Source organism: Ursus americanus, chromosome 30 (genome assembly GCF_024610735.1).
Source record: "Ursus americanus isolate L20-20 chromosome 30, mUrsAme1.1.p, whole genome shotgun sequence".
Classification (NCBI taxonomy): domain Eukaryota; kingdom Metazoa; phylum Chordata; class Mammalia; order Carnivora; family Ursidae; genus Ursus; species Ursus americanus.
In genome coordinates this window covers 8,169,971-8,182,790 of record NC_142156.1, presented here as the reverse complement: position 1 = coordinate 8,182,790, position 12,820 = coordinate 8,169,971, and the positions used below count along the sequence as shown (strand labels likewise).

The 12,820-nt window shown below is 46.6% G+C and overlaps 1 protein-coding gene across 4 annotated transcripts in view; it reads left to right on the top strand.

Moving 5' to 3' along the window:
- The window catches only part of ACACB (acetyl-CoA carboxylase beta), a 122,625-nt gene that overhangs the window by 90,057 nt on the left and 19,748 nt on the right, over nucleotides 1-12,820 (top strand). For all 4 annotated transcript variants that reach the window (XM_045791488.2, XM_045791489.2, XM_087857265.1 and 1 more), the window contains 8 exons: nucleotides 116-157; nucleotides 1,139-1,354; nucleotides 2,962-3,117; nucleotides 3,968-4,171; nucleotides 5,047-5,202; nucleotides 11,017-11,139; nucleotides 11,244-11,513; nucleotides 12,451-12,548. In XM_045791488.2, coding sequence (XP_045647444.2) covers nucleotides 116-157; nucleotides 1,139-1,354; nucleotides 2,962-3,117; nucleotides 3,968-4,171; nucleotides 5,047-5,202; nucleotides 11,017-11,139; nucleotides 11,244-11,513; nucleotides 12,451-12,548 — 1,265 coding nt within the window. The remainder of the gene's footprint in view (nucleotides 1-115; nucleotides 158-1,138; nucleotides 1,355-2,961; nucleotides 3,118-3,967; nucleotides 4,172-5,046; nucleotides 5,203-11,016; nucleotides 11,140-11,243; nucleotides 11,514-12,450; nucleotides 12,549-12,820) is intronic.

The following is a 12,820-nucleotide window of genomic DNA, read 5'->3' as shown; positions in this document are numbered from 1 at the left end:
CATTCTGGAAGCAGACACGTTATGGTTAAAAAAAAAAAAATCACAAAACAAGTATATCAGTATTTAAATGAATCTTAGCTGATTTTATTGTTGTTTGTATGGATTTCTTTTGCAGAAAGAATTTCCCAAGTTTTTCACGTTCAGAGCAAGAGACGAGGTATGACATAAAGCAGTGATACTGTTCTTGCCTCCCTGGCGTCTTTCATATTCAGGAAGAGTATAGTCCCCAGTCCTTAAGGTGCCCCTATACTCTAGAACACGTAACTCTGTGTAGACTCCAGCCTTCCTCTGGGATTGTATTTCCATGTGGAGCTCAGACCCCATGCTCCCATGCTTTTGGCCTTCTCTCCCGTGTCTCCCTCATCTGGATCATTTTTGTCCTCAGATGGCTCTCCCAACCTCTTTTTCTTATGTTCTTGCAGGCCGGCTGCCTGCTTTTATAAACAGTTTGACTGGAGCACGGCCACGCCTGCTCGATCTCCTATTGTCTGCTGCGGCTTTCTCGTGCCAGTGGCAGAGATGGCGTGGCTGTGACCGTGTGGCCCACCAGCCTCACACGTTCCCTCTCCGGCCCTTTAAGAAAAGCTTTGCTGATCCCTATTTTAGAACAGGTGGGCTTATTCCCAACACGGACTCTAGACTCCATCCCCTTCAGTCTCTTGTAGTTTGATTTATCCAAAGCCTTTCATTTCTAGTTCATCCTTCTGTTAGGGTCTTCGTTTTCTCTCTACTTCAGTCTCCAGCACTGTCTGTCACTTCCTTTTGGGGACTAGTTTCCACAGAGAAGCCAGCGCTTAGTGACTCCTTGAGAGGTACTCCGTGTTGGGACAGAGCAGAGGCTGGCTGTGCCGGCAGGTGCTGGGGACTCGGTAGGCTCACCCGGGAGCCGAGAAGCTCGTGCCGGCCTGCAGGACTGCTGGTGCTCACGGCCCTCCTCTGGGCCTTCCCAAACCCCCAATCTCTGCGCCCTGGGCTTGCTCACAGGTGACGCGGTGAAGGCTACCCCCTCCGAGTGCTAACGCCGCGAACACCAGGGGTCTGCAAGACAGGGCGTGGCCCAAGCAGGCACGCGGCCCCAGTGTCCCATTCGGTGTCTGTGTATCTGTCTGTCTGCCTTCGCTCTCTGGCCGGCCCGCAGTTCGCGGAAGATCGCATTTACCGTCATCTGGAGCCCGCCCTGGCCTTCCAGCTGGAGCTCAGCCGCATGCGCAGCTTTGACCTGACCGCCGTGCCCTGCGCCAACCACAAGATGCACCTGTACCTGGGCGCCGCCAAAGTGAAGGAGGGCGCGGAAGTGACGGACCACCGCTTCTTCATCCGCGCCATCATCCGCCACTCAGACCTCGTTACAAAGGTGAGACCTCGCGGGACGTTTCTTTCTCCCTCTGAGCTGCGCGCTCCTGTGCTGGGCCGCGTGCTGGGGATTCCGGGGAGCGCTGGGCACAGACAGCTGTGCCCTCGTGGCGCCCCAGTCTGGGGAGTGCGGGGCAGGCGGTCAACAAAGTGGCTTCGGTGCGCGTCCCGGCTGGCCGCACGGGCATGTGTTTCTGGTGTCACACGGCTCTGTGTGCGTGAGAAGGGAGTTGAGAAGATAGGAAGATACTGGTTTATTGAAGGAGTGTCTTGTATTTGCTCATTGAGTGCAGGATCGTTTTTCATTGTTCCTTGCATTCAGACAAGTTATCTAGGATTGTATTGTGAACTTTTCAAACTATATTGAAAATTACTTTTTTTTTTTTTTAAGATTTTCTTTATTTGAGAGAGCGAGCATGAGCAGAGGGGAGGGGCAGAGGGAGAAGCAGACTCCCCCCTGAGCAGAGAACCCCATGCAGGGCTCTATCCCAGGACCCCAGGATCATGACCTGAGCTGAAGGCAGACTCTTAACTGACTGAGCCACCCAGGTGCCCCATAGTGAATTTTTTTTTTTTTTTTTTTAAGATTTTATTTTTTGGAGAGAGAGAGCACGAGTAGGGGGCAGGGGACAAAGGCAGAGGGAGAAGCAGGCTCCCCTCTGAGCAGGGGGAGCTCGATCCCAGGACTCTGGGATAATGACCTGAGCTGAAGGCAGACGCTTACCTGACTGAGCCACCCAGGCGCCCCTTCTGGTCAGTTCCTTGTCGCCCTCCTCACCCGTGATCATGAAGATGATCCGTTTCATGCTCTGTCCTCACACGGATGTACCGTGTGTGTAATTTTTTTTCTGAATCCTCTCCTGAGGGATGTTAAGCTAATGTCAGTGTATTGCTCCCTCAGTCAACTAGATGTTTTAATGGGTTTTATTATTTTCAAGTACAGTAAGGCCTGTACTTACGAACGGATCAGGAAACGGTTGCCGCTGAAAAGATTGTCACTCTCAGATGCCAAGAGGAGGGGCACACCATACCACGGGGAGCCATGTGGGGAAGCACCAGGGTTGGTCAGGAGGCAGGGAGGAGAGGGAAACGTGGGTAAGAGTCTTTGTTGTGGTTTCTGCAGGAAGGAACAACTGGTGAGGCGGGGGGGGGGGGGGCAGGCTTGGGACTGGCTAGTCTGAATAATTTCAGAAGGTTTGGAGCCAGGGGGCTGTCTCTAGGTGTGTGGTACCTGGGCCCTGGGTGAGTAGGGCAGGGGGATAGTGACCTGTGACCTGAGAACCCCAAAGAGGAGGTGTGTGCCCTGGATTGGCTGGTCTGCCTTTGAAAAGCACGCTCAGGGGAGAGTTGTTTCCCATCTCTAGGAATTAGCCCCCCTGGGAGGGGCAGTCCCTCCAGCGTCAGTAAGGCCCCAGTTGTCAGAGCATTGCAGTACAGAAAATACAAAACTTGGTGAATACACTGGATAGCTTTGGAGGCAGGGCTCTGCTCTCCTTGCCTGGCATCCTGTTTGGAGGAGGGGAAATGCTTTCCTCTCTCCTTTCGGCCTGAGGTTCCGTTTCCAGCCCTGGGCCCCTTGCGTTAGCGTCTATCCTCCCTGACTGGCAGGAAGCCTCCTTTGAGTACCTGCAGAACGAGGGCGAGCGTCTGCTCCTGGAGGCCATGGACGAGCTGGAGGTGGCATTCAACAACACGAGCGTACGCACCGACTGCAACCACATCTTCCTGAACTTCGTGCCCACCGTCATCATGGACCCCTCCAAGGTCTCACCTCTGGGGACACTCTGGGTTCAGCTTTCCCGGGGGCCTATGGCACTTTGCGTGCCTCGCTGCTTTGGGGTCTTGTCTCCTGGCACTCGAGACCTCTAAGTTCCAGGATACCTGTGTGCGTGTTTGAGGCTCCGTTGTTCGCTGCGGGTGGACAGCCTTTGTCATTTAATTCCAGGGCCATATTTTTGCCACCACCCTTGGGATTGTCCCCGTTCTGATGGTCACCCTCCACGAGCAGCATGTTTCCCTTTTAGGATGACACGAATGCCTAAAGTGTCTTGCAAAACAAAATTTCGTCCCTGGTTCCCAGTTCTTTTGGGGCCTGGGTGTGGGAGGGAAGGGGAAAGAGAACCGTTCTCCCGTGGCTGGTTCTTCATGAACAGGCAGAGTTGATGCTGGTGATCCCGGGATGAAAGAAGTCCTGGGTCATCAGCTTGGCATCCGTGGGGTGCAGAGGGCCCGCTCTGATGGCCCAACTCCACCAACCCACGTAGTTCCCAGAAGAGAAAATGCAAACGTTTGGGTTCCGTGGTGGAAATAAAGATGATGTAATGTAGGCCCAGTAGCTCTGTGGCTTACCAGCCTCCGTGTCCTCATCTGTTACTGGCGTATAAAAGTGCTGGCCTCTCCAAGAAATTATGAGGATGAAACAAGATAATGCCCTTGACCTGCTTAGCACGGCGACTGTGGTTATCATTGGCTAATAGTTGTCGGATACATGCTATGTCCCAGGTATTTTGTGCTCAGGGTATGTCATCGTTCCCTTATTATCAGTGCTTAAACTGTTTATTCCAAGTGTGCATGGAAGGAGCCCTGAGGTTGGAATTGCTGTGATTTGGGGCAGATCGAGGAGTCCGTGCGTTCCATGGTTATGCGCTATGGCAGCCGGCTGTGGAAACTGCGCGTGCTGCAGGCTGAGGTCAAGATCAACATCCGCCAGACCACCACTGGCAGCGCTGTTCCCATCCGCCTGTTCATCACCAATGAGTCGGGCTACTACCTGGACATCAGCCTCTACAAAGAAGTCACCGACCCCAGATCCGGAAACGTAAGGCTGGGGGGATGGGGTGCCACAGAGATCAAGTCAAAGCAGAGGCAGGGCACGTCTGCTCCCGAGAGCGAGACACAGACTGAAATATTTGATGGCCGTCTCGCCTTGCCATGCTGGACTGGGGTAGCTCTTCCGAGTTTACAATAAACATGTTAGCTTCTGAATCCCAGCTGCGCATTCCTTTTGAAAGCAGAATCAATCTCAAGTGTAATCCTTTTTAGGACCATATTTGGAAAAAGATGTGGAATACCATGCTTGATTGTAGTGCAGCTCCCAGGTTGGTGCATTTAGGGAAATGGGTGTGTTTTCCTCAACCATGTTTCAGAACAGATGGTGGTCTGCTGAATCAAATATTCTCTTGACTTCCATTTTTAAATATATAACTCTTTAAATGATTAAAGACTCTCAGGAAGTTAGAAAAATAGTACAGAGGGAAAAAAGATGCTGCTGAGAGTTCCCATGTGCCCTTCCCCCTCCTTCCCCCAATGATAACATCTTCGCATAACCAAGGGACCTTGTCAAAACAGGAAATTGACCTTGGGACAGTACCGTTAACTCAAATGTGGACTTTATTCAGATCCCACCAGTTTCTGTGCACTCACGTTTGGTTGTGTCTGTGTGTGTAAAGTACTAGGATAGTCACATTTTTGGAGCTTTGCTCCCATACCTGCCACAGTCCCTTCTTGTTTTGGTTGGCCTGCAGTGGCAGAGAAAAGATGATTAGCTCTCCGGGGCACGCACTTTGTCACACGCTGTGACGTGCTTTGCTCCTTCCACCACATTTTCACTGAGGAGAGTAGGAATAAATGAGACAAGACTGTGCTTCTCTGAAAGTCCCCTCCTTCGCTCTGTTTTTCTTCCGTTCTGTCCAGATCATGTTTCACTCCTTTGGCAACAAGCAGGGACCCCAGCACGGGATGCTGATCAACACCCCGTATGTCACCAAGGATCTGCTTCAGGCCAAGCGGTTCCAGGCCCAGTCCCTGGGCACCACCTATGTCTACGACTTCCCGGAGCTGTTCAGACAGGCAAGTCCTGCAGCTTTGCTGTGATGCCACTCTGGGTCCCCTTAGGGAGTCCACCCCCCCCCCCCACACGCCCCCGTCCTTAGTTACTCTTCTGAAGACCCCAGTCGGAAGAATGAGGTCTTCATGGAGAAAAAGAAATCAGTACTGGGAATGCCTTCCTAGTATGTTTTCTAAAATGATAAAAAGTAATATAGAAACTTGGGAAACTAAAGGAGCATGGAAGAAAAAAGTGGCTCATAGTTCCATGTCCTAAAGACACATTGCTTAATATTTCGATGTGTTTCTTTCTGGTCTTTTTTTTTTTTTTTAAGATTTATTTATTTCAGAGAGAAAGAGTATATGAGCAGGCGGGAGGGGCAGAGACAGAATCTCAGGCAGACTTTGTGCTGAGCTCAGAGCCATATGTGGGGCTCAGTCTCACGACCCTGAGATCATGACCTGAGCCAAGATCAAGTTAGACACTTCACCAACTAAGCCACCCAGGCGCCCTTTCCTCTAGTCTTTTTAATGCTCATTTAAGTTCCCACCACATGCCAGGCTCCATTCTAAGGGTAGGTAGCCTGTGAGGAAGAGAGTGGAGTTTCACTGCTTTTGAGGAATTTTTAGTCTACTTTTAAAAAATAGTGTCTTGGGTTTTCCTGAATATTAAAGTATTCATTGGAAAAATGCAAAAATATAGGAATCGGCAAATAAAATTCTACCCTTATGTAATCTGTTCACCATTGATGACCACAGTAACATTTTAGTGTTTCCTTCAAGTATTGTTACTAGGCCTTTATTTTTTTATGTAATGGGTCCTTTCAGGGACACTGAGCAGGCTGGCACTGGTGACATGGATATCTGTTCACATCCCTTCTATTGCCTTGCAAATGGTGTTCATGAACCCATGATCCTGGACCTTCCCCTGTAGGCAGGAAAGCCTCGCTTCACTTTAGGCATCGGAGAAGCAGAATGGTAGCAAAAGCTGCTATTTGCAGTCACTCCGGCTTAGGATTGAATTCTGGATCTGTCCTTTGCTTTCTGTGTATCCTTGGGCAATTTCCTTCACCTCTCTGGGCTAGTTTCCTCCTCTGTAAAGTGAGAAAAAATAACAACAACAACAACTGTGCAAAGATATCTGTGAGGAAGGAATATATGTAAAGTATTCCTAATTAAGTAGGTGCTTAATTAAATAGAAACTTGTATGATTAAGAATGTCATTTATCCTTTTGCCTTTGCCCTCAAGGGCCGTAGAATAAGAGCAAGACAAATCAGGAGCAAATCCATCCCTTTTCTTTTACATAAAGAAACAGAATACCATGGACAACCCACAAATTTGAAAACTTAAGACAAAATTTCCAAGAAAAATACATCTTATCGAGACTGACTCAGGAAGAAATAGAAAATGTAAATAGATTATTAGCATTAATGAAATTGAATAGTAGTTCAAAAAGTCTATCCACTAATATTGGGTGCAGATGGCTTTACAATTTCTTTTTCTTTTTTTTAAAGATTTTATTTATTTATTTGACAGAGATAGAGACAGCCAGTGAGAGAGGGAACACAAGCAGGGGGAGTGGGAGAGGAAGAAGCAGGCTCATAGCAGAGGAGCCTGATGTGGGGCTCGATCCCAGAACGCTGGGATCACGCCCTGAGCAGAAGGCAGACGCTTAACCGCTGTACCACCCAGGCGCCCCGGCTTTATAATTTCTATCCAGCCTTCAAAGAACAGATAATTCCCTTTGTGTACAAATTGTTTAGAGAGTAGAAAAAAACAAAAGGAATGCTTCTTCACTTGTTTTATCAGGTTATTATTACCTAATATGAATCCCAGATTAGAAAATTAGAAGGAAGGGGCGCCTGGGTGGCTCAGTCGTTAAGCGTCTGCCTCTGGCTCAGGGCGTGATCCTGGCGTTCCGGGATTGAGCCCCACGTCAGGCTCCTCCGCTGGAAGCCTGTTTCTCCCTCTCCCACTCCCCCTGCTTGTGTTCCCTCTCTCGCTGGCTGTCTCTCTCTGTCAAATAAATAAATAAAATCTTAAAAAAAAAATTGGAAGGAAAATTCATTGCCTCATTTATGAATATGGATACAAAAATTATAAATAAAATATTAGTAAATGAAATCCAGTAATGATTTTGTTAAATTGGACTAAGTAGTATTTATCCTGTTTATATGATTTGATATTAGGAAGTCTATTAATGTAACTTATCATGCTAATAGATTAAGAAAAAATTTAAATTTTTCAATAGATGCAAAAAGTATTTGAGAAGATAATATCTGTTCATAGTAAAAACTGTTAATAAACTAAGAATAGAAGGGAATTTATCTTGATAAAAGATAGTAATCTAAAACTAATAGCACCTAATGGTGAAATGTTAGAAAGACAGATACAGGACAGATATATCCATTATTACCATATCTATTCAACATTTTTTTACTGGAATTTCTGGTCAGTGCAATAAGATAAGAAAAAGAAATAAAAGGTGTAAAGACCGAAATGCAAAAGAAAGAAGCAAAATGGTGTTTTTGCAGATGATATGTCTATACAAGAAATCCAAGAATCTGTAGAACCAGTGAAATGATATAGCAAGATTGCTAGACACAAGACCAGTATACAGGACTGTGTTCTCATAGATCAGCAGAAATTGTAAAATGTAGTTGGGAAAAAATATTGTTTACAACATTAAGATCAACTATAAGGTTACTTGTGAATAAATCAAAAACCACGTAAAACCTTTATGGAGGAGATTTTAAAACTTTCTTGAAACTCTTTAAGCCTAAATAAATGGAGGGGTTTTTAATTGCTCACAAATGATGGGAAGATTCCGTACTGGAAGGCCCTTAGTTCTGCCCAAATCAATACATTCAGTATAATTCCAAAGTTTTTTGGTGAAACTTAAGAATTCATTTGCAAAACCAAAAGCTTGTGAATAGCAAAAACAATATGGAGAAAGAACAAAGTCAAGAGGACCCGTCTTAGCCAGTGTCACTACTTGTTTTAAGGTAGCAGTACTTACTACAGTGTATTGTCGTAATAGAGCTGGGTGAGTAGGCCAGTAGAACAGCACAGAGCCTGGCGCCTGGGTGGCTCGGTTGGTGAAGCGTCTGCCTTCATCTCAGGTCCTGATCCCAGGGTCCTGGGATCGAGTCCCGCATCAGGCTCCCTGCTCAGCGGGGAGTCTGCTTCTCCCTCTCCTTCTACCCTTCCCCCTGCTCGTGCTCTCTCTCTCTCTCTCTCAAATAAATAAAATCTTAAATAATAATAATAAAAAAAAAACCCCAGCACAGAGCCTAAAATCAGGCCCACTCATAAACAGAGCCTTGACAGAATACAGAGGTGGGATTATGAATCAAGGGAATAAACTTCACTAAAAGGTAGCTAGTCCTTTCTTATCCATGGCTTTGCTTTCCATAGTTTCAGTTACCCGCGGTCAAACGTGGGGCTAGAAGCAGATGATCCTCCCTCTGACGTCTGCTCAGAAGGTCAGCGTTAGCCTGACGCTACGTCACAATGCCTGCATCATGCACCTCACTTTATCTCATCACGTAGTCATTTTATCATCTCACATCATCATTTGAAGAAGGGTGAGTTTAGTACAGTAAGATACTTTGAGAGAGGGAGACATAACATTTATTATAGTATATTGTTATAATTGTTCTTTTATTATTTTACTATACCTAATTTATAAATTAAACTTTATCATAGGTATGTATGTATAGAAAAAAAACCATAGTATATATAGGGTTCAGTACTGTCAGGCTTCAGGCATCCACGGGGTGTCTTGGAGCATTTCCCCTACGGGTAAGAGAGGACTTACCCAATTGGAAAAAGTAAGTTTTTATTTCTGCCTTATGTAGTTTACAGAAATAAATTTCAAGAGGATTAAAGTCACTTGGAGTCAGTTAAAATCTTCAGCTGTACAGGAAAAGACCCATAAACTTGGTTATATTAAAATTTTGAAGTTATGGCAAAAAATGAAAGATGAGCCCCAGGTGGGGAGAATATGTTTCAATGCCTATTACCAGCAAGGGATTACAACTAGATTATCTGAAGAGCACTAATAAATCAATTACATAAAAAAAAAGCTATAAAAAATATGGGCAGGAGTTATAAACAGGAGGAAATTGGCAAAAAAGAAACTCACATGGTCAATAAACATATTCAAAGGCTCTCACCTTACTAATATCAGTGAAGTACAGCTTAATACCACAGCACAGTTTCATACCCAGCAGATGGATAAACATGAAAATATTTGACAAAACTAAGTATTGGCAAGCATATGGAGAAAAGGAGTTCTTATACTTTCTTACTGGGACTATAAAAGGTTGTGAAAAATGAGAGAGCAATTTGATAATATTGAGTAAACATGAAGCTTCACAAACCCTATGACCAACGATTCCGCTCCTAGGTACTCACCTGATGAGACTCTCATCCATATTTATAAGAAGAGACCATCAGAAGCTCAGTACAGGGGCACCTGGGTGGCTCAGTTGCTTACATGTCTGACTTAGCTCAGGTCATGAACTCAGGGTCCTGGGATCGAGCCCCATGTCAGGCTCCACACTGAGCGGGGAATCTGCTTCTCCCTCTGCGCCTCCCCCCACTCATGCTCACTCTCTCTCTCAAATACATAAATAAAATCTTAAAAAAAGAAAAAAGAATCCTTGGGGCGCCTGTGTGGCTCTGATGGTTAAGCGTATGCCTTCAGCTCAGGTCACAATCTCCGAGGTCCTGGGATCCAGCATCGGGCTCCCAGCTCAGTGGGGAGTCTGCTTCTCCTTCTCCCTCTGCCACTCCCCCTACTTGTACTCTCTGTCTCTCAAATAAATAAATCTTAAAAAATAAAGTTAAATTTGAAAAAAGAATGCTTATTACAGCCTTATTTTAATACTATAGGATTGGAACCGCCTAAATATTCCTTAAAAAAGGGTTATGAATAGGTAAGTTGTGATCTCTTCACGCCACGAAAACTGAATAGCAGAGAAAATGAATGAACTAGAGTTAAATTTCTCAATATGGATAAATCTCTCAAACATATGGGGGAGTCCGAGGGGCAAGGTGCAGAAGGGTGTGTCATCGCAAGACCATTTATTTGAAGTTTAAGTCCTGCAGGGGCGCCTGGTTGGCTCAGGGGAAGAACAGGAGACTCTTGATCTCAGGGTATGTGGGTACCCATGTGGGGTGTAGAGATTGCTTAGGAATAGAATCTTTAAAAAAATGAAGTGTAAGTCATGTCTCTACATCCCACGTGGGGCTCGAACGCACAACCCTGAGACCAAGAGTCGTGTGTTCTTCTCACTGAGCCAGCCAGGCGCCCCCGCGTGTTTAAAATGTGTGCCTATCTAATGAAAGGCATAAAAACATGCACAGAACTAGTAGAGACTGAATTCAAGACAGTGGTTATCTGGGGTTGGGGATAGGGGTACACCAGGGGCTTCAACTGCATTTTTCTTCTTCCTTTAACAAAAATTCATAGGCAGCAACAGAAAAATTACGATTTGACAAAACCACCAGATAAGTGTGTGGGTATTTATTATCCTGTGTGTTTTTCTGTGTGCTTTAAATAGTTCATAATTTATTTTTTTTTAAGATTTTATGTATTTATTTGAGAGAGAGTGTGTGAATGAGAGAGAGAGAGAGAGCACCAGCAGGGGGAGCGGCAGGCAGAGGGAGAAGCAGGCTCCCCACTAAGCCAGGGAGCCCGACGCGGGACTCAATCCCAGGACCCTGGGATCATGACCTGAGCCGAAGGCAGGTGCTTAAGAGAGAAAGAACTAGAAAATGTGCCTCCCTAATGAGGACTTCAGGTTTTCTCTTTCTTTCCCCATCCCCAGGCTCTCTTTAAACTGTGGGGCACCCCGGACAAGTACCCCAAAGACATCCTGACATATACCGAACTCGTGCTGGACCCTCAGGGCCAGCTCGTGGAGATGAACCGCCTTCCTGGAGGAAATGAGGTAAGAACTCAGCGGAGCCCGGCCCGTGGCGGGAATCGCCCTTTCAAAAAACGTCTCCCTGAAGAAACAAACCGTTTTCCCTTGTGCATTTGTCTCCTCGGCAGGTGGGCATGGTGGCCTTCAAAATGAGGTTCAAGACCCCAGAATATCCAGAAGGACGGGACGTGATCGTAATCAGCAATGACATCACGTTCCGCATAGGATCCTTTGGCATGGGAGAAGACCTCTTGTACCTGCGGGCCTCCGAGATGGCCCGGGCAGAGGGTATCCCCAAAATCTACCTCGCAGCCAACAGCGGGGCCTGTATCGGCCTTGCAGAGGAGATCAAGCACATATTCCAGGTGGCTTGGGTGGACCCAGGAGACCCCCACAAAGTACGTCCCAAAGCCAGCATGGTGGTGTGGTGCCCCTCAGTGGGGGTGATAGCGCCCGCAAAGGGGGGGGTGCGGAAAGAATCTTTGTGCTCTTTGTGTGTAAAGCCCGGGTACGCACGTACAGCACATAAAAGGCATGCAGTATATGAGTCTTAAAATTTCAGGGGAGGGAGTGGCGGTTGGGAAAAAATTGTCTGGAAAGGCGCCTGAGGGGAATGATAACGAAGAGAAGTTTCTACTTGCTGAGCTGATCTAGCGTGAGTGTCTCCTGAACACCGTGTACATGGGGGAGGCAAAGGTGAGGAAGACTTGGTTTCTGGCCTCAGAGAATTCTCAGAAATCATCCAGGAGATGGAGAAACCCCAGCTGCAGTAAAATGCGTGTTGAATGAGGGAAAAGATCACATTTTGTGATGTGGAAATGCAGGGGACAGAGGTGTCTTCTGCAGCCAGAGCGTGCATTCTCAAGGCGGTGTTGCCCCTGCCAAAGGGGACAAAAATGGTTCTTTTCGTGTAAACAGCATGCATACGTGTGCGCACACACATACATATACGTGCACATATATACAGAATGCATACGTGCACGTAGCACAGAAACTAATAAAATTTTGTGGAGGGAGCTGGCAATAAGGGGAAAAAGTCAGAACAGACCCCTTGGGGAGCAGGGATGAAAAGGTGATGGAGGAATGATTCGGAGCAGGAAACACAGGACGTCGTGTGTAAGGGTGAGTGGAAGGCGCTTGGCACTGATCAGACCTTCAGTCTATAGCTGTTATTGATATGGAGTTAGCATCAAACTTGTTAACTGTGCTGTTAACACGTTGGTAACTCGTTATGAACACCCACCCCTACAGTGGTAACTTAAAAAAAAACAACAACAGCGGCTTTCTAGTGCAGGGAACTGGATTCATAGCCTCACTGATGTGTATTTTTTTAAGGGACTTAAGTACTTGTACCTGACGCCCCAAGACTACACCACAATCAGCTCCCTGAACTCTGTCCATTGTAGGCACATCGAGGAAGACGGGGAATCCAGGTGAGCAATTTACCAGGCAGCGCCTTCATTTGGCCTGTGGTCGATTTCAGCGACTAATGGGCAGTCCTTCTCTTGGCCTCTGTGCTGGTGGGTGATGTTTTCAAATGGGGTGGTGATTGGTGTTTGTACCATGGGACCCCCGCACCTTCCGGACATTGATGACTAAGACACCTGGGGCTTTCTTCATGGTGAGCCCATTCTTCCCGTCCCAAAGTGAGTCGTGGCTTTCACAAAAATAGTACCTCACACCGGAAGGATTAGATTGGATTCCC